At 27.5% G+C, this 17,612-nt stretch overlaps 3 protein-coding genes across 18 annotated transcripts; all 3 read right to left on the bottom strand.

Annotated features, from left to right (window-relative positions):
• Positions 1–1,296: 1,296 nt before the first annotated feature.
• Positions 1,297–10,705, bottom strand: LOC149892427 (syntaxin-binding protein 4-like). Of its 16 annotated transcripts, none has more exons than XM_090078328.1 (19): positions 10,552–10,705; positions 10,102–10,136; positions 9,709–9,813; positions 9,281–9,390; positions 7,735–7,911; positions 7,303–7,373; positions 6,891–7,096; positions 6,666–6,772; positions 6,129–6,397; positions 5,955–6,049; positions 5,572–5,668; positions 5,386–5,465; positions 4,978–5,130; positions 4,645–4,764; positions 4,375–4,488; positions 4,169–4,212; positions 1,820–1,914; positions 1,648–1,705; positions 1,297–1,546 (listed from the first exon to the last, which is right to left on the bottom strand). In XM_090078328.1, exons 5-19 carry the CDS (start codon positions 7,761–7,763, stop codon positions 1,486–1,488), a joined length of 1,599 nt encoding a protein of 532 aa, XP_089934454.1. In that variant the 5' UTR covers positions 7,764–7,911; positions 9,281–9,390; positions 9,709–9,813; positions 10,102–10,136; positions 10,552–10,705; the 3' UTR covers positions 1,297–1,485. The 16 variants fall into 16 exon arrangements, with proteins under 16 accessions (XP_089934454.1, XP_089934439.1, XP_089934440.1 ...); XM_090078313.1 differs by lacking the exon at positions 10,552–10,705 and adding an exon at positions 9,561–9,631 and having other exon boundaries at positions 4,633–4,764; positions 9,281–9,452; positions 9,713–9,813; positions 10,077–10,214; XM_090078314.1 differs by lacking the exon at positions 10,552–10,705 and adding an exon at positions 9,561–9,631 and having other exon boundaries at positions 4,633–4,764; positions 9,281–9,372; positions 9,713–9,813; positions 10,077–10,214.
• On the bottom strand, positions 10,285–12,700 carry LOC149892426 (RNA polymerase I-specific transcription initiation factor RRN3-like). The gene is made up of 2 exons (XM_090078312.1): positions 11,587–12,700; positions 10,285–11,305 (listed from the first exon to the last, which is right to left on the bottom strand). Exons 1-2 carry the CDS (start codon positions 12,484–12,486, stop codon positions 10,553–10,555), a joined length of 1,653 nt encoding a protein of 550 aa, XP_089934438.1. The 5' UTR covers positions 12,487–12,700; the 3' UTR covers positions 10,285–10,552.
• Positions 12,638–17,466, bottom strand: LOC149892425 (uncharacterized). The gene is made up of 5 exons (XM_090078330.1): positions 17,182–17,466; positions 16,999–17,055; positions 13,971–14,096; positions 13,676–13,863; positions 12,638–13,590 (listed from the first exon to the last, which is right to left on the bottom strand). The coding sequence occupies exons 1-5, from the start codon at positions 17,357–17,359 to the stop codon at positions 13,042–13,044; spliced, it is 1,098 nt and encodes a 365-aa protein (XP_089934456.1). The 5' UTR covers positions 17,360–17,466; the 3' UTR covers positions 12,638–13,041.
• Positions 17,467–17,612: the final 146 nt, after the last annotated feature.

The raw sequence follows: 17,612 nt of genomic DNA, 5'->3' as shown, positions 1-17,612 counted from the left end.
GCAAACAGGCACTTTGTCAGCTCTGATTATGAGCTTGTGAATGTCAGTAGGCATCATGTCAATGGCTGCCATGAGTTAACCCACACATGGGTTGAGTATTTTGGGGGGAAACTCAACAGTTAGGCGGGAAAATTAAAAAAAACTTTCATTTTTTTAAAAAGTTGAAAAATCTTTTAAAATATAACTTTACATATATTGTAAAATGGGACCTTTTATGGGGGCTTATTTATTTAAAAGATATATCTATCTCTTTTTGTTTAAATATTTCTTTTCTGCTCAAAGATGTTTGGTCTTACAGGACTGGTCCACTGACTTAAGGATGTCCATAGTCAAGGAAGAGATGTCACCATTAAATTCAGGGAGTTAAGTTACTCTTAGGTGCAAAATTTCAGCACAATTGACTAATCCCCATAGTTTCCACTCTCCACTTCCTCATCAAGAGAAAGAGAGGTCGGAGGGGCTGGAACTTGGTTCCATCCATAAGCACCTTGAACATGGAGTCCGGGGTGGTCCAAACCTGGCGTAAAACCCTCCCTGGAAAAAAATTGACCCGTGTGCAAAATTTGGTAAGGATCGGGTCAAAACTGTGGATTCGTATAAAGAACACACTTATATACACACATACAAACTTTGGGCTTTATATACTAGATAACGTCTATTCATGAGAAAATATTTAACTACTTTTTTAGTGGTAAAGATTTTAAAAACTCAAAAATTACCTCTGACCGAAACATAAAGCATATGATGATCCATTATGTTGATTGTTAAAAAAAATTTTTAAGACTTTATAGCCACGACATAGAATCTTAACCTGTTAATGACGATTTACATTCTAGCCAGCTTGCTGGTAAGATATGTAGACATTATTTCAGAATTCAAATGTTCAGATTTGCCCAAGATTTTAACACCAAAGTCCTAAGAAATTCAATTGGTTTAAGACAAACGAATAATTTAATATTATTCAAGAGTTTTTGAATACTTAATTTTATTATTTGAAAGAATAAAATATATTACGATGTTTTAGTTTGGAGTCCTAAATGAAAATGCTTTGATATATATATTCTTTAATTTATTGACTGTCATTCTCCTATCATTTGACAATAATTGCTAAAATCTTTTTGCTTGGTATAAAAATCGCTTCTATTGCATTACGTCATTAAAATGGCTTCACTAAAAACGACGAATCAGGTAATATCTTTAGATCATTGCATCTTCTAAACCCTAATTCGAATCGCGAATTCGAATCGTGAACTTTTTCTTTTTATATCATTTTAAATAAGATTAAAAAACAATATATAATAAATAAAGTTATTTATAAGTATGTGTAAATAAAAAAAATAATACATTCATAAAAACATGTACAACTAATATAAACGTAAGTCTGAAATATTTAGATAATAATTTTACCAGCATAAGCATTCAAAAGAAAAATTCAAAAAAAAATTTTTAATTGTAAAATTATTTACTAAGTTGTTAAAGAAATATTTAATTTGTATGCTGGATGCCGGAGACAGGATTAATCCATGATGTTGTCTCTGTCATATGGCTAAAGGTAAAACACACCATTTTTATAATATTTATTGATTAACAGCATACAATTTTATAATTTATTTATAAATAAACAATAAGTAATTATTTTAAATTTACTTGATATAATAACGATCGCCATCTTTAGAATAAACTTCTTCCCAACCAAAAGGCAAAGCTAAAAAAAAAAAAAAAAATACAGAGATCAACTTTCAAATAAGAATTTTAGAAAACCAACATTAATGAATAGATAAAAAAAGAATGAATAGATACAAATTGTAATAAAACTTACGCTCCTCATCAAGTATAAGTTTGACGGCTTTTATAATTTCTTGAGATTGGTTGTTTATCTTTGTCAGTTTCTTTTGTAAACGTTTGTTCTGAGCACTAAAAGAAATTTTCTTAGAAAATATAGTTATATTTTTTTATAACAGATATTTATGTTAGTTAAAGTATCCTAAAGATCGATAATTGATTTGTTATTTTAATTACCTTTTTGTTTTACAAATATAAAAGAAACATATTTAGGCTGTGATTCTTTAAAATTTAAGCGTTGTCTAAGCTTAGCCGCAAGGCAGGATTAATATAAAAAATAAGATCTTTAAAAAGATTGTTTGAAAAACTCAACAGCTAAACCATTCAATTAAGTTCTAAAATAAAACAACTTCAACTAGCTGATTGTTTAATCTCTTTTCTGGGCAGTCAAAAATAATAAATATAAGAATAATGGGTGGCAAAAAATACTAAATATAAAAATAATATGTGGCAAAAAATACTAAATATAAAAATAATGGGTGGCAAAAAATACTAAATATAAAAATAACGGGAGGCGAAAAAGTCAAGAGACAAAATTTAAAATTAAATATCTCAAAAACTAAGAAAAGAAAAAACAAATGGTTTTTTGCAATTTGCAAAATATTTATTTATTTATAAGTTTTCACTTTTTTAAATAATGAAAAACACCGTGATCTGCTGTATTTCTTAATTTTACCTTGACTCCCTTCATTATAGACTGTAAATACTTTTAATTTCTTTCACATTTTTTTTTTTTTTTTTTTTTTTTTTTTTTTTTTTTTTGTTCTTTTGACTAACTGAACCGATCAGTTTTTGCTTCACAGCCATTCTCATTATCTTATTGTGCTAAACAACCCCAAATATATTCGATTGGCCTTGTTTGTGGACCATTTGGTGAATTGATCTCCTTGGCAACATAGTACAACTTTTCGTCCATCCATGCAACAGTTGCGTTTGAGTAATGGGCACTTGCTAAATTGGGCCGAAATATGTTCTGAAATTCAGGATAATCTTTATAAAGAAATGGGAAAGTCTTTTCTTTAAGCATTCCTCAGTATATAGCTCAAATTTGATGGAGCATAATTTGGTTTTAAGAATAAGTGGAGTCGATATACCTGCAGTTAAAATTGCTACCCATACGAGAACTTTTGATGGGAATTTTTCTTTTTCCTACACATTTGACGTTTTCTGGACAAATATCGATGTTATCGGTGTAAAATCCTGCGTTTCCACGCATTTCCATACCATTAAATGAGAAATATTTTTCGTCGTCGATAACTATATCTTCTTTTTTTCCATAAAGATGGTTTTCTTAACTTTCGACTCAATTTTTTGGCTTTCAAAGCTTGACCATCATTATATTTTGGAGTTTTTGTTCATTTATGGCTAGAAACTTGCATTTTCGACAGTTGGTATGAAATATCTTGATGACTTTTTCCAAAGGCAAAAAAAAAAGGTTACTTCAAGTCAGCACATTTATACTTGACATAAAATTTTATATTTTAGAAACTGAGATTACTATCAATGATAAACCCATGTACAACAAGAAAAGAAACCTGTGTATTGCAAGAAAGATGCAGTAAAATAGTGCTGTTAAATATCTTTATAAGACTTGGAAAAAGTTACCAAAAAAGATTTTTATCGATCATGTTTTATAAAGTGCCTAAACTGTCACAGTTTTAGAAGATGTAGATATTAGAGACTTTATGAAAATCATCGGCTTGTTGACTCAAAAACGTTCAAAAGCAGTAAATCACAAGTCCGTCCAGAATCTCTTTTCAGCCAATATCCTCTTCTTTCCTAAATTCCACAATATATAGTTGTAGTATAAATAGTTCTAATTCCAGCATTTGATGATACTCAATTAGCAGCGATAGATCAGTGATGTGTATTAAAGCACAATCTAACCCTTAAAACCTACACTAAACATTGGTAACCTTATTATCCATTTCAGCATGAGGTCTTTTTAGAACCATTCGATCTTTTTTTGTAGTGATTCAGAGAATGCATCTACAATCTTATTTTTAAATTAATTTTTATTTCAAATAATAATTATTTCCAAATGCCGTCTCCAGTATACAAAATAATTCATCAAAGCGATAAATATTGCAAGGGTCCTGGAAGGAAACCCTAGTCAGTACACATTTAGAATTGTTGTTGATATTGGAGTCGGTTCAAATGAAAAGTCTTTAAAATGAACTTTTTAATTGTTTCTACTTTGTTGTTAAATTAGAGGGCAGAAAAATCACATTTTAAATGCATAATGTAAATTTTTTTTCAGGAGTTTTTTTTTGAGTCTGAGCAATATATGATTCAAGAAACATTCAATACTTAATGTTAAACTTACCTTAAAACCTTTTTTGATTCACTTTCCGTAAACATACGCACTGTCTAAAGATAAATTTATCAATTACTTCCATCCTTAGCATTGATAGTGACAATTCGCTGCAAGGAGGAGGGGGAAAACAATCGATTCTTGATTATTATTGCATTTCAAGAATTAGAAAATGCCAAAAAAAAAATTTAAAGAAAGAAAACTGAAGACAATCTAACCTCAGTAAACTTTAAGAGTTTGTTAACAGCAACTTCGTAGGATCTTTTACTTGCCTCAGTTTTTTTCAGTTGTGAGCTGATTGCTGCCAATTGCTTGTTCAACTCGCAAAGAGGCTGTTATTTGACAAAAATTTTAAAAATTTCAGTTACTTGTAAATAAAAAAAAAAAATTATCTGACAATTCTTTACAGATTCTTTACCTATTACAAGTTTAAGTAAGGAATATCTAATTTACAATGTGAAAAAACTATTTTTCACCTTACTACTTACATCAACTGGACCATTTTTTTGTTTTAATTCTTCTTTGATATTCTTCTTTGTATTTGATTCTTCTATGATATGAAGTTGCCGTTGTAGTGCTTTGCACTCATTTGAGGTCACTGCAAGTTGCTGAAAACATCAGTTTTTTTATGAAATGTTTAAAAAGTTGCTGAAAACATTGCAGTTTTTTATGAAATGTTTAAAAAGTTGCTGAAAACATTGCAGTTTTTTATGAAATGTTTAAAAAGTTGCTGAAAAAGTTTTTATGAAACGTTTTCTCCAGCTTATGAATTATCAGGAGAAAAAAAATTATTCAATGAAACTATAAATATGAAGATTTACTTTTTTCAAATGTTGCAACTCTTCTATAATCATTAGATTGGTATTCTCTTTATCAAGTAATTCCATCTTAAATAATTCTGCTTTGTAATTAGCTTCATCCCGTTCATTTCTCAGTTTGTAAAATTCGTCTGGATTTATGGTAAGTTTTGAGACCTATAAAAATATTCATCAAAAACTATGGTAAATTGATGTCATAATACTCTGATATACTATGAAACTTTTATATGCTGCAACATATCAAACTGTTGCTGATAACAAAGAACCTTTATATGTTCCTGATGATGGCTTGACATTTTGTCATACCATTTTTGTTTATTTACATTTTTAAAGGTTTTTATATTCTTTTGCCATAAGCAGTAGTCAGATAATAAGCAGTATTCAGATAATTTCAAGTAATTTTTACTATACCTGACTCCAGGGAGCTCCTTTAGATGAATTGAAAGAGTTTGAATCTTTTACTATAACATCTTTTACAGCTTCCACAAAATCTGAATCAAACAGAGTTGTTTAATGTAATGCAAAAAAAAAAAAAAAACCATTCTTAGAACGAGTTACTTTTAAAAATAGACTTTTAATTATTCTTGTAAGAATAACCTCCATAAAGAACATCTCCATTACTAAAGGTTCGAAGCCTTGCTCTTATTCTTTCTCTATCTGAATTTGAAGGTGATATTCCTAGCTGACACAAAGCCTACAAGAAAATGATGTTTATCAGCTTACACAAATAAAGTTTCCAGAGTTTTTTTTACAGGTTTTTAAATTGCTGGAGGAAACAACTTGAAAAAAAGGAGAAAAGAAAAAAAAAAAAAAAAAAAGGAGAAAAGAAAGGTAGACTTTATTGAAGAGTTTGAGATTTTTCAGAAAAATAATTACAATTGAAATCCTTAACTATTTTTCAGTAGATCACCTTAATGCTTAATTAAATCAAGTTTATAAACAATTTACACATCACACTAAAAGATAAAAAGCCAACAAACTAGTTCTAACTGATCCAGACTGACACGGAGCTCAGGGTCCAAGGATAGATCCACTGGTTCATGTGAAAAATGCTCTATTTTACTTGAGAATAAATCTAAATACAAATAAGTTTCATGAATATTAGTTGCAAAAAAAAAAAAAAAAAAAAAAAAATCAATTTAAACAAAATAAACCTGTTGCTGAGTCATTGAGGGGGTCATCTAGTTTCTTCTCATTAACATCAAGTTCATAAAAATTCTGCATTAACACTAACAGCTCCTTTAGTACAGGATCATTAAAGGTATCATCTGTAGAATCCAAATGCACAGATTCATAGTTTTTAATTCCACTTTTTCTAATTGGAGTTAAGAAACTATTTTCTGAAATAAAAGAGCGCTGATTTCTCCAAGTATTGCTTGCCTTGTTCATTTTTAAGTATACTATAGAATAGAAAGGAATTTGCCTAAACAAATAAGACAAAAAGATATCACTCTATTACTCTTCTGCATATTAGTAATGTTTTGTAGGTTTGCAATCTTTTAAATATAAATTTTTTGTATGTTTGTAGTCTTCTTTACATTAGTAATCTTCTGTAGATTAGTAATCTTATGCAAGTAATCTTCTGTACATATCTAATCTTCTGAAGATATGAATCATAAATAAATATAGCTACATGATTTTAAACAAATTTAAAAAAACATGTAAAAAAAAAAAATAATAATAAAACAAACTTGGTTTTAAATCTATTGATAACAGTCTTTGCCTGCTCAAGAGACAAACCAATCATAGAATATTCATTTATTGACAGAAGAATGTCACCAACTGATAAACAATTATCCTATTAACCATAAAAGATAAACCATAAAAAAAACTATAATAAAAGTGAATAAAAAGGTTCATTAACTAGCATCTTTAGTAAATATTTTATATTAATAATATATTAGCAAATATCTTACATTGTAAAAATCTTTGCCTTCTACAATGCCTGCTATGTAAATTTTTCCTAATTCATCAGCATCACATTTGTACTCTCCAATTGATATTCCATGAAAAAACTTTTGTGAAACTTGAACAGTTCGAAAATTACTACAAGATTCAGGAAAAGTTGGGAAAAGAGAATCAGAAGGAACATCATCAATATTTTGATTATCTCTAAAATTCTCTTAAAAAGAAAAAAAAATGGTGTAAGTAAAGTTTAAACTGCAAGATGTATTTTCATTTTTTTAAATAAAAACATTTGTCATGAAGAATTTCTTTAAAAAATGTATAGTTATGGTGTATTGTCATGAAGAATTTCTTTAAAAAATGTATAGTTATGGTGTATTAATTGTCAAGAAGAATTTCTTTAAAAAAAGAATTTTAACCAACTTTTATTTGTTCTTAAAGTATTTTTCACTGATTGATCCATAGAATGGTCGTGCTTAAGCAACAATTTATTTCTAAAAAAGAAATATTTTTTTACAGTTTTAATGGGCACTTTAATTACTGATTTTTTTCTTTTTAAAAAATATTGAAAAAGTGTTTTAAAAAGATTTTTACTAAAAAATTGAAAAATACGAATAAAAATAAATTCAAAAATTATAATAATGCTGATTGATGTGCTGATTGAAGTAGAGCAACTTTAAGACAACTTTAAGAATAAAGACCACTTCAATTAAAACATAAATAAAAATTCAATTAGAAAAATAAAAGTATGCAACTTTCATTCAGGTCATTTGAACTTGAATATGAAAAAAATTGCTTTAAAAAATCGTATAACTCTTTGAAAAAATTTTTTCTTTAACCCAATTAAAAAATTACCTTGTGACTGGACTTCCATCTATTACCATTCCGTGTGAGTAGCTAGCAATCCTGTTTGAGTAGCTACTAAACCTTTATGACTAGCTAAGCGTAAGTATGATGTTGACTCAGCTAATGAGACATTACTAAGATTGTAGCTATTGACATTAATAATGTGGTCACCAACAAATAATTCCCCTAAGGAATATAAAAGAATATAGAAGAATTAAATTTTAACAACTTTGTAAATAAAACCACATTTTATATGAAAACTAATGGAAAATGTGTTGTTTTTTCATAGAACTCAGTGCTTTGGATAAAATCCAGTGAATAATCTTAAATTTAAAAAAGTTTTTAGAATCCCCAAACTTAAAATAAACAGAGAGGCATAATGAAACTAAAAATGTTTTCAAATATAGTTTATGTTTATTAGAAAATCTTAAGAAAATTTGCTCAAACACGTTTTTGAGAAGAAAAAAATTGAACAGCATTTTTATTTGTCATGCAAATATCATTTTTATAATGTTGAAGTACCACAATACTTTAAATGAAAATGAATGTTACAGTTATCTCATACTCTCTACAGATGTTAATACTGGAGATATATTGCTCATGAAAATAAAAATTGTAAATCTGCGCATTGCCTTTGGAAACAAAATGAGTCTTTAAAGATTTATTTTTTCCTCTATTACTTTTACTTGAAACAACTTTACGATTTTCTTTCCCATGAAAAATTACTTGGGTTCTTGGTTGTATATGAAGAATTTATTTTTTAAATGCAGTAAGCTACGTTAAATAACATGCCAATTTTGTAATGCAACTCAATTACATCTAGGCAATCTAATTATTAATTAGAATGCAAAGATTTATAAAACAAAAAATACAAACAAAAATACTTTAAACAGAGTTTTTAGATCACTTCTGACTTCTGACAATCAGTCTCTAACAATACTTTACTATTGTAACAATGCTTTACAATTTTATAATCTCTTAAAAAAGTCTTTTATTACTCCAATTAATAATAATAATAATAATAATAATAATAATAATAATAATAATAATAATAATAATAATAATAATAATAATAATAATAATAACAATAATAATAATAATAATAATAACAATAACAATAATAATAATAATAATAATAATAATAATAATAATAATAATAATAATAATAATAATAATAATAATAATAATAATAATAATAATAACAATAATAATAATAATAATAATAATAATAATAATAATAATAATAATAATAATAATAATAATAATAATAATAATAATAATAATAATAATAATAATAATAATAATAATTATTATTATTATTATTATTACTATTATTATTATTATTATCATAATAATATAATAATGATAATATAATAATAATAAATAATAATAATAATAATAATATATTTTATTACTCCATGAGCAGTAAACAATAAACTTTTGTTAGCTACAGAACAAGTTACAATATGTTTTTGAGAAAAATAACAACAATGAAAAAACACAAAGATTAAATAAAAATAAAAAACAACAAAAAAACAAAACAATTCCAACTAACCTCACTGAGCAGCAAGCCTGCCTTTTACCAGTTGGCAATATATATTCCAGGGTTTTTCTTATTTTTTACAAAACTTCCAAAAATCTTTTGTCCTTAAGTAAAATAATTTACTGTTAGTTGAACAAGAAAAAAACACTTCAACCAATCACGCTTCCAATCAAAACAACCTAAACTAAAATAGTAAAAAATATATTTATGAACCAGTAAAATTAAACAGAATCCAGGATATAGTGAGAGTTGTATGTTTCAAAGCAAAACTCTAACAAATTTAATCACTTACCTAATTTTCTCTTGCAATCCTTAAAAATGACATTAAACTCATATAAACCTTGCTTCACTAAAATATGAAAACTTGAAGAAAAATATTAATACTACAAGGAAAATTATATTAATACTTTAAATTATACTAATAACAAAGATGTTCATACTCACAAAAGAAATCAAGCCTTTTCAGCTTCAATCTGAATAAAGTTTTAATCTCCATTTAAACTTCTTATGAATAAAATATATGTGTAAAGAAAAGGATTTGTGATCTAAACAATATGATTTATTTTTTATTACATAACTACTTAAAAAAAAAAAACTTTTGATGTTTAAAAAGTAGAACATAAAATTTACTTTTTTAAAAAAATATTATGAAATATTTATGAAAGTTTATATGGAAAAATTATAAATATAACCAAATCATGTAAAACATTTTAAAATAATGTAACTGCAATATCAAATAAAATTACACAAAACAGAGACATCATATAATTTTTACTAAAAATATAATAAAATGATCTAAAAAATAAACCTCTATTTTAAAAGAATACACAAACTTTTTTCTTCCACCTGTTTCTTTATCTTTTGCCATCTTTTGCAGTAATGAAATTTCAAGTAAAAGAAAAAAAAATCCTTAGATTTTCTTGAGTAAATTAGATTTTTTTTTTTAATTCAACAGTTGAAACGGCTTATAAAAAGTTTTAGTGGATACAATCAAAAGGAAAAAAATACATTAAAACTTTTCTTTTTTAAAAAAAAACACTTTTTTTTTTTTTAAACTTTATAAATACCTCCTGCAAAAAAATTATCCATACTAAATATTACACACATGTATCCTTGGAAATGCATGCAAACAATTATCTCATACAATCTGCTATACTGTTGGTACTTTAAAAAAATATATTTTGCTCTTATAATACCTCATGCTGTTTTAATATTTAGTGTATGGAAAAAATGTTATTAAAACACCAAGATTTAAAATAAATAGTAATTAAAAACAAATAAACCCTAAAGATCATGAATTTGGAATCCAGGTGAAATACACATCATGTCAAAACTATATGAGATCTCATATTTATCATGACTTATTCCATCAGGTATTTCTAAAATTTCAGCCTCTTCTAGATCATCTTCATCATCACTATCATCTTGCATTCTTCCTCTCCATTCCAAATATAACGGTTTAATATAACATGCTGACTTGGTGAGCAAATAAGGATCAAATGGAAAAAACATTTCCAATGGATTTTCTGCAGTAGTAACATTAGTTCCAAATGACAAATTGGCTAAAGTATTTCTGTTGTTTCTCTCAATAATACTGTAACAAAAAACCACTTCATACAACCGTGTTACTCTTGCAAAGTAACTGACAACTGTTTCCATGCAAAACTTCAATGGATTCAGTCGAGAAGTAACTATTCGAATAAAGTTAAGAGATTTTGCAAATTCTAATCCATTTGGTGTGTCAAATATTTTTTTATAGTGATAAATGAAAATATAAAATAGTGCTTGACATGCACTATAAAATGCACCATGCTTTTTCATTTCAGCAATAGCATTATTGCTATCTTGAATGTCTATATATCCAAGAATCCATTCACTGAGTTTTTTCATTTGTTCTCTTGTTACATCATGGTCAACAAACTTTGCTCTAGCTAGGAAACTTGCAAGGTAGCTAACAGAAGCTTGCCGCAATACAACTGGTTTGTTTGGATTCTTTAAAGTTTTCCAGCAACACAATAAAAATTCTTCATAAAAGTGCTACAAAAGAAAAAATTTACCAAAAAAAACACTTTATTATCAAATAAAATTTTGAAATCTTACATAACATTTGTTTCAATACTTTAACTAACATAATTAACATAATTATTCTGATATTGCTTTATGTGCTAATTAAAAATTCATGAATTCATCATATATCTGCAATGAAAGCAATAAATGGTCATTGTTATGTTAAAAATGGCTGACATTTTCAAAAATTCATGTTATTTGTAGCATAATATTTCTTAAAAAGGATACTTGACTAACTTTAAAAAAATTACCTGGTTAAGGCTTGCAAAGTAAAAAATAATGAATTGCACATGTGAGCTCTGTTGTGTTTTTAAGATTACATTATCAAAAACAAGAAGCAGATCTTTAGATAACTCATTTGCAGTGTCAAATATTAGCTTTCCATCATTTAAGCAAGTTGATTCAATAAATGTGAACAAAATCATCATCAACTTATCAAGTTTCATTATCCTCTCATTGACTTGTTCATTTGAGATTTTTAAGTCTTCATTTTCAATCTGAAAACACAGCTCTTCATTATTCTGGTTTTCTAAAGCAATCCTAGGTATCCTCACATCTACAGACAACATTTTTTCAACTATAAAAGAGAGTATTGAGAGCCTGGTTTCCTTGATATAGAGTGTCACCTGCAAAGCATTAAGAACATAATACTCAATAACAAACAAACTTTTTCCAATATATGGAAAATTACTGGCTAAAATTTCACTAACATACTTTAATGATATTGGAGCAAGAGTTGAAATAGTTTTTAGAGCAGCATGGGTATATTCAAAGGTTAGCTTGAGACGATCAAACTCTACATTAGAAACCTCCGACTTTGGAACCAGCTGCTGGATCAAACTTTTTACACAAGCTTTTAAATAGTAAGTTTTTGCAGACACCAACTCAGTCAAGAAACTTGAAAACAAACAGGCAAATTCGTTGTCATGTAAGTTCCAGTCAATCTTTAAAAGAACCCCAATCAATGTCTCATGATCTTTGGTAATATATGAAATAAATTTTCTAAGTCCAATAATATATTCTTTCAAAATGTTAGTGGGTATGTTTTTGTCAAGAAGTGAAGTTATCAATATATCATATTGCTTTCTATTGCCAGACTTTATTCCAGATATTCCTTTAAAAATAATTTCTTCAATATCCACCTTGCTCATTCTTTACTTACTAAATAAGAATTTTGATATTCATTGTTGCATTTTTTTGTTGCTTGTAGAATTTAAACATTTTAAAAACCAAGTTATTCATAATCAAATTTCGTTTTAACTAAATTCTAATTTTTTAAAACCATGTTAAGAAAAAGATCTCTTTGGAAATTTTTATTAATTCATGTCTGTTATCACTCATTCTCTACTTATAATTTGTTAAATAATTTGTCTTGGAAAATTTACAAACAAGTATAGTCATAATTTAAACCTACATATTGTCATTGTATTATAAAACTCAAACATTTTTGTTAGAAAAAAAGTTCTTTTAGAATATGGTAGATACGGTTATTTTTAGACAAAAAATCTTTCGGTCTAAAATAATTGTATCTACCATATAACAGTCATTTGGTTAAATTTACTTCTAATAAAACAAAAAAATACTTATTTCCAAAATTTGTTATAAAATTATTATAAAAAATCAGTATGTATTAATTAGTAATTTGGTCAGTATAATGACACTATGTAAAAATTTACATGAAACTTTATTGAAAAAGCAACAGAATATTAAACACCAGAACTAAATATTTCTTCTTCAGAACTGTCACTCATGAAGGCAACTAACTCTGAATCAAGTTGTTTTGTTAAATGTTTTGCACCTTTTTTTATTTTGGCAGCAAACTCTGCCATTGATAATAGACTAGGAACATTTGATTGGTTTTTACCATTAATCAGTTTAAAGCTTGTAACTTCTGAGTATAAGGTCTGGTGAGCATGGCTATCAAAAGTTTTCTTAGGATGTTTAACTCTCATATGAACACGCAGACAATCACTTCTTTGGAAGCTTTTTCCACACACTTTACATGAAAGCAAAGTGTTGGGATTGTGAGTTTTCAAATGACGATTGTAACTACTTTTATAGTTGAACTTTGATGAACACCAGGTACATTTAAAACACTTTACTTGGTTGTGCATGTTCATATGAACTTTATAACTGTCCACACGACTAAAATCTTTCTTGCAGTAAATGCAGGTAAACAAGCCAACAGCATTATGAATTTTTAAGTGGCGGGTCAGTGTAGCTTGGTCTCGGAAAGTCTTTGAACAAATCCCACACTTCAAATAAAAAACAAGTATATGTGCACAAACTTAATAAAACAAAAAATATTTAATAAAATATTGCAAAGACGAACATTAAAACCTGATAAGAATTTTCATTTTTAACATGAACTTTTTCATGACGCCGAAGATCACTTTTGGTAGTGAATGCTTTATCACATTTTTCACAAGAAAAAGGTTTTTCACCAGAATGAAATTTCAAATGGACTTTTAAAGAGTAGTTAGTCTTGAAACTTTTGCCGCAATCAAAACACTTTAGACACTTTGATTCTAAAGAGGATTTTTTGTTATAAAAAAAAAAAAAAAAAACCAAATTAACTGATAAAATTCAATTCAAAAAACTTTAATGGGAAAAAAAACAACAAACTATTGCGCACTATTTTTTGGTTGGTGTTCTTCCATAATTGACTTTTGTTTTGGAATAGTATTGCAGGTTTCAGCAAATATGTGAGCAGCATATGGGTGTTCAGCATCATCAAATGATATATAGTCATCATTATGAGCTAAATAATAATCAAAAAGTTAAATTAATAAACAATAACGCAATTTCCTAAATATAGATTGCACTTCATACAACCTAAAGAAACTGTTAAAACTTTTAAAGTCCTTAAATAAATTTTCATCATACAATTATCTGAATTTTTCATTCTTACTAAAGCTAATTTTTTTAATTTAAAAACACTGAGGATTAAACAGAAAAATAAAAACATAACATTTTTTTAAGCTTTTTGTTTTTTATTTTTATCAATAAGAACACACAAAAATCATGGTAAAAATAGTGTAAAAAGCTTAATAAAATACAGCCATAAAAATACAACTTAATAAAAATACATCTTAAAAATACACCTTAATAAAAATACAGCCATAAAAATACACCTTAATAAAAATTGCAAAAAGATATGGTAAAAAAACTTTTCTTGATTGGGACAAAAATTGTGTTTTAACTCTTACTAACAAGTGCCTATCAATCTTTTTTTTTTTTTTTTGTATTATCTAGGGTAAATTTATAATTTGTGCAAAAGAGGCAGCCATTGTTGGCATGCAAAGTTTCCTTCGATTATTGTTTTGCTTGCTTGCCTCCTCATAATAGAACAGAGAATGTTTAGCAATTGAAATACAACTTGTTTACAAACAAAATGACAATTATTAATAAATGATCAGAAATTATAGAATATTCAATGAACAATGATTACATTAAGGAGCCTTCTGTACTGTTTAATTATCACTTACAATGGAGCAGAATGATTTAGTTCATACATTAATTTGAGTTAACCATTTTTTATTACTTAAGGTGGGTGAATAAAAGCTTTAAATATTAAAAAATGATTGATAGGCAAACTTGGGTCAACAATTACAATTCTTCCAGAATCTACAAACTAAAAGAAAAATGTTTAATTTAATTTTTTAATTTTTAAAATCAATTAAATAGTTTTTTTGTTTTGTGCAGGGAAAACACTCACTGCAATATCAAAAGTATAAAGATGGCAAATGTCATAAAAAATTGGATGGCAGTAATGGTACATCTTCTATTGGTTCTATTGAGAAATATTTCATGGCAGTTGAACTTACCAAATACAAGCTACAATTCTCATGCCAGCTTGCATAATAAAGGCACTAACTGATTTAATTGCTGGTAACAAGTGGCTTTTTTCACTGGTTGAAAATGAAGAACTTCACACTTTCATGGAGATTGTTAATTCAGGCTACATTGTACCAACCAGAAAGGCCGTGTTTGCAAAACTGATCAGTGAGAGAAAGCTAAAAATTGATAAGGTCAGTGCAACTGTAGACTTTTGGACCAAACATATTATACACTCTTTCTTAGGAATCACAGTTCATTATATTGATGAACTGCATTTTGAAAGTGGATTACTAACATGTAAGGAATTTGTTGACTAACATACTGCTGAAAATATTGTAACACACTATGATGAAGTAATTGATTAATTTAAGTTGCACAACAAAGGTTCTTGCATTGTCAGTGACAGTGCATCGAACATGACTAAAACATTTGAAGTTATTCTACCACAGTTAACGAGGTTGAAGATGAGTTTGTGACAATAATGGAGGCTTTTGAAGAGGCTATCAATTATGTCCAAGGTGAGGGTAGAGTCACAGTTTGAAGTGTTATACTCAGCATCTGTGGCCTAAAACACAAGCTGACTCCTTTTCAATCTCAGTCTCATTACTGTAAACCTTTGGTCAATGAATTGCTGTCTTCTATCAACAAAGAATGTCAAAGTACAAGTCTCCTCCACTGTACATAACTGGTGCTGTAATCAATCCACAATTTAAACTTAAATGGTGCCAGCCAGAAGAGATTGAGCAGATTAAGAGTACTAGAGATTTGTAAACGCAGAAGTTTGTAGCAACAAACCATTTGGCATTTGCTGTTGTTGAGTCATATGCAGCATTAACAATCACAAGCAGTCAATCAGACCTGCAACAAATTGCACAAACATCCAAAGAGCCACCACCAAGAAGGCTAAATTGTTCAGTTTCATGGATCATTCTCCTCAGCCAACCCAGATGGACCATGATGATATATTCAAGTTGCACACTCAACTCATGGATTATTGTAAGTTGCAACCCCTTGATTATGACAATGACCCTTTGGTGTGGTGGAGGTCACAGGCATTTGAGTATAAAAACTTGGCTTGGATCACAAGAATTGTGCTTTCAGTTTCTGGTTCATTTGCACCAGTGGAGCAAATCTTCAACAATGAAGTTTGAAAACCTTGTGTTTATCAAATGTAAAAAGCACATTTGTTAGCATTAAGTTGACTCTTAAGTTTTAACAGGTTGATGTTATCTTAAGCAGACATTTCTATATTTAGTGCAAGTATTTCCACTTTTTCCAAATAAAACATAAATTAAATGATTCAATTTGTGCAGTGTGTGTACTAAGAAATAACAAATAAGTAAAAATACTATGCTTTCTATTTAAAAACACTATATGCACTTATATTAACTTAAATTGAACAGGAGGATATACTGATTTATGACATTTTTATGTGGTGTTACTTTGTAATTTTGTAGTCATTGTTTGTTTTAAAACTCAATAAATGTAAAGAAAAGTAATTGTCATTGTAATTATAATTACATGTCTTGTAGTTGTAATTGTAATTTTAATAATTTAAAAGCTCCTTCCAGTAATTGTAATTGTAATTGACCTTATAGTAATTGACTCAAGTCTGCTAAAATGCATAGCAGTGTTTTAAAAATAATTGAAAACCCTGGTAGCTCTGACAAAAACACAGTAAACACTGTTTTCATGTTTTTTGTCAACCCTAATTTTTAAAGAAATCTAAAAAGCAGAATTTTTCAGTTATTTTCCAAATTTCTTTAATCTTGTTTAATGACTTTTTTAAATGATACTGAAATGATTTGAAACATATCACATACCACTTCGACTTGACAAGAAACCATGTTCTTCAGGTAAAGAAAAGAGCATATCAGAATCTAAAATTTTAAAAACAAAAATTTAAGATACACAAAAATCTAATTCCTGCTTATATATCAATATAAATTTGTAATTTAGTAGTATAAGAGTTTTTCTAAAAAAGCATTTAATTGATCAAAATTTACCAAGACATGATGGTTGCAATGTACATGTTGCACCAATTGCATCTTCATCTAAGAGCACATCATCTTCTGCAGGGGATAGTATATCAACATGATTAATTGACAAGGAAAGATCAAGTGGAACACCCACTAACTGACTCATTTCAGAAAGGACCTTTGCAGCATCTGTTTCTTTTGACATTTTTATACTCAATATAATTTATCTTAACAATAAATGTTGTTTCAAAAAACAACATTTATTGTTAAGACAAGCATCTCAATATAAATATCTGTATTTACTCAAAAATTTGATTACAGATTATTATCAGATAGGATATCTTGCCTCCATGAGGAGATTAAATTCTTATAATAAAAAGATCTTAAATTTGTTTCAAAAGAGTGACATCATTTAAAAACAGTAACAAAACTAAAACTAAAAACACTCTAATCATAGT

The sequence above is a fragment of the Hydra viridissima genome, unplaced genomic scaffold (assembly GCF_058129835.1).
Source record: "Hydra viridissima isolate aposymbiotic clone 2 unplaced genomic scaffold, HvirCarnegie_v1 scaffold_2, whole genome shotgun sequence".
Lineage (NCBI taxonomy): Eukaryota > Metazoa > Cnidaria > Hydrozoa > Anthoathecata > Hydridae > Hydra > Hydra viridissima.
The sequence above is the reverse complement of the archived record's forward strand: the minus strand, read 5'-3'. Positions and strand labels throughout refer to the sequence as shown.

Excerpts from the sequence above, each read along its gene's own strand:
- LOC149892425 (XM_090078330.1), bottom strand. The coding sequence starts at position 17,359 with ATGTCAAAAGAAACAGATGCTGCAAAGGTCCTTTCTGAAATGAGTCAG. Across the intron at positions 13,864-13,970 it reads AGAACACCAACCAAAAAATA|AATCAAAGTGTCTAAAGTGT; the intron begins GTGCGCAATAGT and ends AATCCTCTTTAG. Across the intron at positions 13,591-13,675 it reads AAAATGAAAATTCTTATCAG|TGTGGGATTTGTTCAAAGAC; the intron begins GTTTTAATGTTC and ends TTTTATTTGAAG.
- LOC149892427 (XM_090078313.1), bottom strand. The coding sequence starts at position 7,763 with ATGGTAATAGATGGAAGTCCAGTCACAAG. Across the intron at positions 7,374-7,734 it reads GATGGAAGTCCAGTCACAAG|AAATAAATTGTTGCTTAAGC; the intron begins GTAATTTTTTAA and ends TTTCTTTTTTAG. Across the intron at positions 1,547-1,647 it reads GGCGATCGTTATTATATCAA|CCATATGACAGAGACAACAT; the intron begins GTAAATTTAAAA and ends TTTTACCTTTAG.
- LOC149892426 (XM_090078312.1), bottom strand. The coding sequence starts at position 12,486 with ATGAGCAAGGTGGATATTGAAGAAATTATTTTTAAAGGAATATCTGGA. Across the intron at positions 11,306-11,586 it reads ACTTTGCAAGCCTTAACCAG|CACTTTTATGAAGAATTTTT; the intron begins GTAATTTTTTTA and ends TTTCTTTTGTAG.